The sequence below is a fragment of the Sinocyclocheilus anshuiensis genome, unplaced genomic scaffold, assembly GCF_001515605.1.
Source record: "Sinocyclocheilus anshuiensis isolate Anshui unplaced genomic scaffold, SAMN03320099.WGS_v1.1 scaffold515, whole genome shotgun sequence".
NCBI lineage: Eukaryota > Metazoa > Chordata > Actinopteri > Cypriniformes > Cyprinidae > Sinocyclocheilus > Sinocyclocheilus anshuiensis.
In genome coordinates, this window is record NW_015548243.1 from 318,375 (window position 1) to 327,584 (window position 9,210).

Below are 9,210 nucleotides of genomic sequence, written 5' to 3' on the forward strand. Positions count from 1 at the left end.
GACGCGTTTCAGAAAGGCGGGGCATAGAGGAGAAACAATAATGTACAGTATGTGGAAAATAATGTGTTTTTTGAACCTTAAACTGCATAAACACATTTCATTACACCAGATACACAAAATAATGTTCTTTTATAGCAACGTCATATGACCCCTTTAAATTTAATAATTTAATAATTATTTTTAATTAATTTAATAATTAATAATAATTTATTCACATTTTAAAAAATATTGGAGCCCTATGAAATATTTTATACAAATATTTTTCAGAATTCTCAGTTATCTGTTTTAGTTTTTCTGGATTTATTATTTAGTACACATTTATTATCAAAAGCGGTGGTAATCTGCAAGAATGCATTTGTTGCTGCCTTGGACAAATGAACTATAACAAGACAGCATGGTGTTACCTACTGTTTTGAACAGCCTCCATGTGGAGGGTGTTGCCTAAAAATGTTGTCTTGGTAGGCAGCAGTCTAGGTTTTTGGAGCAAGGCTGACGTGTTCAAAAATTGTTCCTGTTTTTTGTGGTTTAGTTTCAGTAACTGGTCTGGGTGGACTGGAGAGACTTGTAGACGTGAGAAAAGACCGATAAGTATCCGTTTTCTTCATGATGTGACCACATTAAAATCTCGTCCCATAGTATAAGACCTCTTTATGAGTGAAATCATTGTGTAACTCATCCTATGTAAGTCTGAGGTTTTGAGGAAATTGCGTTAAGTTAAAGACATTCATGATAATGCGTCAGCAGCTCCAACTCTCAGTCTGTTCTGCTGAGTTTCACATCTGCTCTGGAATGTCTACCCAGAGTCCTTTGCAGTAGCAGTGATGGGTCATTGTGTCTGTGCCAAAAAGAACCGAGAGCACATGATCCAGAAAAATACATTTCCTTGTGAGGCCGTATGAAATCCAGAGAATTTTTTCCCAAATTCAGTTTTATTTTTCCCAAATTCTGTGGTTTCCATTAAATTTTTTCTAGTTTCTCTTTTAATGGTTTAATTAATTAATTTAATAAATAAAACTTTAACAATTTTTGCAATAGTAAGGCCATAAGAAATTGTTTATTTTTTGGAAATTCTGTTATTTTTTCTGGATTTCTGAGATTTCCGAGAGTCTTCATGAGCATTTTGCAGTTTCATTTGAGAAAAACTATCATCATATATAAACTCAAAGGTCTTCATGGGATATAAAAGTTCAGTTTAACTTGAAGAAATTGTGACAAATAAATTACTATTGCACAGAAGAAAGTATATCTCAGTTTAATAATAATAATAATAGTAGTAGTAGTACTAAAATTGATTATTCAAATTATTACTATTGAAATGGAATCCAGAAAAATGTAAATAAAGAACACAGAATTTGGTAAAAAAAATAAATTGGAATTTGAGAAAAAAATAAAACACATTTATAAATGCCTATTTATAAAAAAAAAGAAAAACTATTAATAGACTCATAATTTAAATTAGACTTGCTTTTGAATTTAACCGTTAAAATGAAGTCTAAAAAATAAAATGGAAAAAAAATAAAAATTCAGATAAATTAAAAAACAACAACAAAAAACAAAGAATGGAATTTGGGGAAAAAATTAATGGGAATTCATAGGACCCTACAAATGGTGTCCTGTTTGTTTCAGGAAATGATGATCTGATCCTCTTCTCATGTCGTTCATCAGGTCATCCAGTTCGCCTTGAGGGACTATATCCAGTATTGGTATTACACACTGAGTGATGATGAAACGTTCCTCTTGGAGATCCGTCAGACAGTCCAGAACGCACTCGTTGAGTTCTCCACCAGGTAAGACAACTGTCTGACACAGATCTGCTTTAAAATCACAGCTGTGTCAGCATGTGAGTGACACTATGGTGACACCTGACCACAAACCAAACACTGCATTCAGATGTTCTGACTAGGGCTGTGTATCACCATCAAAGTCATGATACGATACGTATCACGATACATAGGCCACGATACGATACGTATCACGATACATGACTGCACTGAATTTCACCTCAGCAGAATTTAGTAAAACAGCTGTTTATTAAACACTGCTTACTATAGTGCCATTTCTAACTATTGGCAGAGCAGGCAGTTGACCTCTGCATTATGAAGGGCCTCCATAAATGTACAGTGTAGAAATGGAGACCGTTAATCCTGTGATTCATTAAGTGCTCAATCTTTCCTTTCCTCAGGTCTAAAGAGGTGGACTGGCAGCCGTATTTCACCACCAGACTGGTGGATGCCTTTGCGACTCATCTGCGTGTTTTCAGGAAAGCTCAGGAGAGGCTGAACGAGAGAGAAGATCCAAAACAACGTGAGGATTGTTCTGCACTCTTCTCTGTTCACACTCTCTGCAAAACCAAATCAAAAAGTTTATCAGTGGCTGCAAGACTGCAATACTGGTAACACTTCAGGTCCCATTAGTTCATGTAGCTAATGCTTTAATTAACTAATTTGTGAATTTTGTGAATTAATTGAGTATACATGCATTTATAAAATGTATCCATATTTATTTAACTGTTAATTTCACTGTACATGTTAGCTCATTGTTAGTTCATTAAATAATATTAACAGTTTTTTTTATTTTAATAATGTATTATTAAATGTTCAAATAAGTTTAACTAAGATTAATAAATGGTTCAGAAATATTTTTTCATTGTTTGCAGGGTTACGTTTTATAACTAAAATTAAAAACAAAAAAAAAGTGAAAATAACAGTGAAAAAAAAAACCTGAAATAAAATATAAAAAAACTTAAGCTTATTTAATTTCAACTGGTTGCCAAAGAAACATTTCTCATTTTCATTTAGTTTATCTTGGTGAATTAATATAACTAAACTAAAACTGCAATAAAAATCAATGAAAACTATATAGACATATTCAAAATAAATAAATAAATAATAAAAATGACAAACACACAATTAAGTACTAATTTGAACTAAAATGAATTACTTAATTAAAAATTAATTATCATTCAAATCAAAACTGTAAAATATTAAAATAAACGCTAAATCAAAATAGTAATATACATTACTGTAACAGTATCTCAATTATACTAAAATAACCCTGATTGTTAGTTCATGTTGACTGAGTGTTAACAAATGAAAGCAGATTGTAAAGTGTAACTGTAATGAAGCAAAAAGTAAAAATGTCATAATTTGCTCACTCTCATGTCTTTTCGAACCCATTTAACTTTAATTATTCTGAGGAATGCTGGAGTAGGGGTTTTGAGGAATGAGAATGTTGTTGTTTTATTTGTGGGTTATCTAACCTCGTAAAATAGAGTTAGAGGAGTGAGTAGAGCAACCTAGAGCTTTTTATTGCATCACAGCTGATTAGGACGTGATGTAAAGATCTCAATATCAGGACTAAACCTATAGACCAATTCAGAGTAGACGTCACAGTTACGTCACTTGCAGCTGCGCGCGCATAGTGGTTGCAGAAAAACACTGGGAACAAAGTGGAGGTAAATGGGTAAAATCCATGGAATAAAATAAAAAAAAATATTTGTGCCTTTTGATGTCAAGATCAGAATGCAAATAATTTTTATAGAATCTGTCATCAAAGATGCCATTTGAAGCTAAACACAGACGTTTAAATGGACATACTATGGATGAAAACTGCTATGATTTTAAAGCATAAATTTAATTTAAACAATAGGTCTACATAATATTCACATATGCTGTTCATAGGGGACGTATTGTATTATCCCTACAGTTACAGCATGAAATATTATTTAAACCTATTAACATTTTTACATAACATTTATTTATTTTATCTCACAATTCTGACTTTTTTTCTCGCAAATGCAAGTTTATATATCCTAATTCGGACTTTATAACTCGACTTAACTCAAAAATAGTGAGTTTGTCAAATGTGAGGGGAAAAAAGACAGAAGAGCCGAGGGGAAAAGAGAGTTGTTTTTCCTTATTAGAATTGTGAGATATAATCTCGGAATTGCGAGAATAAAGTCATAATTCTGAAATATAAAATCAAATTTACCTTTTTGTATTCTTTTATTCCATGGCTCCATAGACTGCCGCTTGAAAACCGTCATTTTCTGCCTCCAGATAGGCTCCGCCCACAAAAAACGTCAAACGTCAATTTCGTTGAATAACAGTGCTTATCGCTGGCTGACAAGCTCTTGTAATATGCGGAGAACATTTTGAAAATGACATCTAATCAATATAATCTATAATCTTTTTAAACCTAACTATTTTGTACCGTATCCGTGTAATTCGCTAGCCGTAAAGGCTATCTCTCCCGGGTTTTCTGCAACCATGATGCGTGCACATCCTGAATGTTTACAAACCTATAATTGGTCTATAGCGTGTAAAAAAACAGTTGATTTACTAATGCCACTTCCCGTTCACTGAGTACAGGGCATCTTTAATGGGACCTTGATTGTACTGACTCATAGTGTGAGCTCGTGCATGACGCCGTCTGTGTGTTTGTGGCAGGTGACGCTCCGGACGAGTTGCTGGACTCGTTTTTTGAGGCGGAGGTGGAAATGGAGAGGAAGATTTGTAGAGATGTCGTGTGCACGTCACGCAAGGATGAAGAAGGTAAGACAAACACGGAGGATTTGTGTCTATAGACAGTTCAGAGACTCCAGCCCAGTGATTTAAGGCGTGGTTTGGGTTTATGTCAACAATAGACATGAATAAGTTGAACATGCTTCTCTAGGGCAGATCTTACATGCCAGACCAGCTGAAAGACTTAATTAGCCCAAAATGTAAACACACACCCAGTCATGAATGCAAGGAAATGCTTTGAGAAATCTTTGAAACACGATTGCTGGGTGGAGAAGTGTGTATAAATGTGCCCTGTGAATATAAAAGATGTCATGTGATCACATCTGCGTTCCATCATCATTGATCACAAATAATTTACTCACCCTCATGTCTTTCCAAAGGCAACTTTCTTTCTTCTTCAGTAGCTGTTGAGTTTCACAAAAAAACACCATAAAAGTAGATTCTATGGTTTCTGTGAATCCTTAAAAAAAAGTTATGAAATTTAAGGACATAAAGTCTTATATGGTATAAAAAATCTTAATTATCAGTTTTAGATGTCTTAAATTTTGAAATTTGGATAGAAAAGCGTGAATGAGGCCAAATGTGATTTGATAAACTTCAAAAGGCAATGATTTAATTAAATGTGTGCGAGCGCTGCACATTTCAAAGACAAAACACTGTGTTTTACAGTGTTTTTTTGGTGCAGGTTACCTGCGGGATCTCTGTGAAGTGCTGCTGTACCTGTTGCTACCTCCTGGAGATTTCCACAACAAGAATATGAGATACTTCCTCAGGGTGAGACACTCACACATGCTAAATCAGTCCCACAGACTTATCTTTGGTCAGCTAAAAAAGGGATGAAAACTGTAAAGCACAGTTTATGTGGAGAAAACCATGTATTATTGTTATGCAAACCTATTAAGACCTGTAACCTTGTTCTCTGCCTTCCGTTGCAATGAGAGCAAAATTAAAACTGTTAAAAAATAGTTTTTGTTATTTGAAATAAAGCTAAAATAAAATATAAGATGAAAAACTGAAACCTAAAAACTTGAATTGAAATGAAAATGGAAAATATAAAAATAAACATTGATTCAAAATCTTAATAAAAGCTATAATTCAATACTAAAATAACTCTGCTCTTAAAACATTTTCAATCTGCAGTTTTTAATGCCTTTATAAAGCTAAAAGAAAAAATAAGATGAAAAACTTAAATCTAAAAACTTAAAAATATGTAAATGTTGCCTTCCTTGGCAACTAATTGAAATAAAAAAGTTTAAGTACTAACATTTCTAAAACTAAAAGTAAAATAAAGCTAAATAGAAATATGAAAAATGGAAATGTTGCCTTGGCAACTAATTGAAATATAAATACTAAAATTACTAATACTGAAATAAACAATAAAGCTAAATAGAAATAAAAAAAATGACAAACCCAGCAAAATGACTAAAACTTAAAATAATATTAATAAAAATAAATAAAATAATAAAAAATGGAAAAGTAAAATATTAATTAATACTATAATATATCAAATAACATTTATTATAATTTAGACTACTGCAAAAGAATTTTACTATAAAATGCAATTTGGAAAATGTCTAAATTATTCTCTGTGGAAATTGACATTATACCACAAAATATGTTGATAGAGCTTAAGTTGTATGTAATACAGAACATTCCTTTAAGACACTAGATCTGGGATTTATGGAAAGCAGACATGTGGGTTCTGCTCTAAGATCAGGACTTTTGGTTTATGTGGTCCTGACGGGTCTTGATGTTGAGACTACTAGATTAGAGCTCCAGACTCGGTGTCTTGCACATGAACAAACTTGATGTTGATTAACTGATTGACTCTTTGATGTCCTGCAGGAAGTTTTGGCCAGAGGAGTTCTGCTGCCCTTAATTAACCAGCTGAGTGACCCTGATTACATCAACCAGTTCATCATCTGGATGGTGAGACCTGCTCGCTTCTTACAGTCCAAGAGCGTGTCATGAATTACCTTTAAGAAGTTTTGTGTGTGTGTTTAGATTCGTGACTCCAGCTGTAACTACGAGGCCTTCTTGAACATCTTAAAGCTGACAGACAAAGCGGCCGAGCTGGAGGCCGTCAAAGACAAAGTCCTGGAGGAGCTTCAGTACCTCCGATCTCTGGACACGGGAGGAGACGGTACACGCGCTCACTCATGTTTACACACATATGCTTAAGTGTTAAGTGTTTTTTCATTCGGTTGGAAAATAAACAATGAATTCCGGGGTTTGTTTTGGAAAATTTGAGAGCAAGTTCAAGGCTTTATAATAACAAACACTGTTTACTCTTCATTCTCTCTCTCTCCACATTTACAGATATCAACTTCATAAAGAATCAAATCAATAGTTTGCTCTTTGTGAAGAAAGTCTGTGAAACACGGATACAACGGCTACAATCAGGGAAGGTAAACAAATCTCTCCTGTTTCATTCACATTTGCTTTCTTATAATACATGAATATTCATTAAAAACATTTATATTTGCTAGGAATTTCAATTTCTTTTCAATAATGATCAATTTATCATTGACAATAGTGTAAATGAAACATATGAAGTAATTACTCTTAATCAGGGTTATTATACTTAACTGAAACTAAAACCATTATAAACATTTTCATTTCTTGAAATAAGACTGAACTGAAATATAAACAAAAACAAACAAACAAACTATATTTTAGCTGCTTCTCATTTAAATTTTATTTGACTTGATGTACTTTAATAACTAAAACTGAAATATAAATTAATAAAAGCTATACAGTATCTAATAATTTAAAAAAAATAAAAATTACTAACACTTTAAAATTAAAAAGAAAATGGAAAGTTTAAAAATAAAAAGTAATTCAAAATATTAATAAAAGCTGTAATGCTATCTAAATAAGAATGTATAACAAATTTATTATTAAATTATATACTTATAATTAATATAAATAAAATATTAGTTGTATTATATAAGTTTTATTAATTATCAGTTAATTATTACAGAAAAGTATACAGACAATTAATATAATTAATTACTATTATTAATAAGAATATTTTTGGAAAATACAGAAATGACTATTTTCCAAAATCATTATTATTATTAATAACGGTATTATGTTATTATAGTATTGCAAACAGTTATTTCTGTATGTTCCAATATAATTAATTACTGTTATTAATAATGATGTTTATTACAGAAATAACTGTTTTTCAAAAACATTATAAAATACATAATAAAATTGACTTGTACTTTTAAAAAAATAATTTCAGGTTTTAACAGCAATTAATCAGTTGTCTGACAATTAACATTTCACCTGCCAATATGTCTTTTTAACACGTTTGGTTGTTTTTTTTTCCGAACAGGAAGTTGACGCATTGAAACTCGCAGCTAATTTTGGGAAGCTGTGTGTGATTCCGTTGGAACATATATTAGTGCACAACATCGCGCTGCAGTTCTTCATGGGTGAGTCGAGGCGGATGCACACAAACTGTCCTCTCTTTAGATATCATTCCTCGATACCTTTAATCTCTCTCTGTCTCTAGACTACATGCAGCCCATGGGCGGTCAGGCGATCCTGTTCTTCTGGCTGACGGTAGAGGGCTATCGGGTCACGGCCCAGCAGCAGCTGGAGGTCTTACAGAGCAGCCAGAGAGACGGGAAGAGGCAGAGCAGCCAGACCACCAAAGGCCTGCTGAGAGCCGCCGCGCTCGGCGTCTACGACCAGTACCTGTCAGAGAAGGTGAGAGGATTGAGATTTACCAGTAAGAATGAGTAAAGTGTCCATGAAGTGATGCTTGACAGGCTTATTTCCACTCAGGCCTCTCCTAGGGTGGAGGTGGACGAAGCGTCTGTAACCAGACTGGCTCAGAAACTCAACAAAGAGGATCCCACACCCGAGATATTTGATGAAATCCAGAAAAAGGTAATGACTGATGTTCCTTTGAGCATATATGAACGTAATATGGTTTAGCACAACTATCAGATTGCAAAGATATCAGAGTGAAGTGCTGTGATCTTTTCACGTGAGCCGCTCATGATAACAGTGTTTTCCGAGTCAAACTCCATCTCTGCAAGTGCTGTGAGTTTGAGTCGCTTATAGTGCGCATTTGAAAATGTAACATGCGCCAAACATCTTCCCAAGTTTGTAATGAGAAGCATTTATAAATCTGTTGTCAACAAAAGTGAAGCATTTCAAACCAGAGAAGTTTCCCTGCGTTTTTCTGCCAAAATAAAAGCTCAGTGGTTTAATATTTGAAAGCAACGAAAAAAGCAACAATAAATATTAGTATTGTAATTTTAATATATAGTTCAGTCATGAAACTCTAGATGGCGCGGGCTGATGGGGTGTTAACGTAACTGATGATATTCAGAGAGTTAAATGACTTGGCACAGCTGATTGGTTCAAGCTGCATATGCAGCCAATGAGCTTACTGCCTTGGATTTATATGGCTGGCTAACATTCACTAGATATTCCTGCAGCGCGCTTTCAGAGTTTCTCTGAAACCCTCCGCCTTCCCCAGCTCCACCTGTATAGATCTGCTACGGGTTATTTAAATGCTATTTGTGCAGCAGCAGTATGTCTTAAATACTCACGGCACTGTATCACCATATGCATTGTCAGTAGCAAATTCCTTTACTTGCTTGCAGCAGCAGCAATAATCTACAACTACAGCAATAACCAACAGCAGCAGCAATTCAGCAGCAGC

At 33.8% G+C, this 9,210-nt stretch overlaps 1 protein-coding gene across 1 annotated transcript in view; it reads left to right on the forward strand.

Annotated features, from left to right (window-relative positions):
• LOC107655094 (sorting nexin-13-like) overlaps positions 1-9,210 on the forward strand; it is a 34,902-nt gene that overhangs the window by 15,699 nt on the left and 9,993 nt on the right. The window contains exons 5-14 of the mRNA XM_016442514.1: positions 1,666-1,787; positions 2,183-2,304; positions 4,449-4,553; positions 5,209-5,297; positions 6,369-6,452; positions 6,528-6,666; positions 6,843-6,931; positions 7,867-7,966; positions 8,047-8,243; positions 8,322-8,426. Coding sequence (XP_016298000.1) covers positions 1,666-1,787; positions 2,183-2,304; positions 4,449-4,553; positions 5,209-5,297; positions 6,369-6,452; positions 6,528-6,666; positions 6,843-6,931; positions 7,867-7,966; positions 8,047-8,243; positions 8,322-8,426 — 1,152 coding nt within the window. The remainder of the gene's footprint in view (positions 1-1,665; positions 1,788-2,182; positions 2,305-4,448; positions 4,554-5,208; positions 5,298-6,368; positions 6,453-6,527; positions 6,667-6,842; positions 6,932-7,866; positions 7,967-8,046; positions 8,244-8,321; positions 8,427-9,210) is intronic.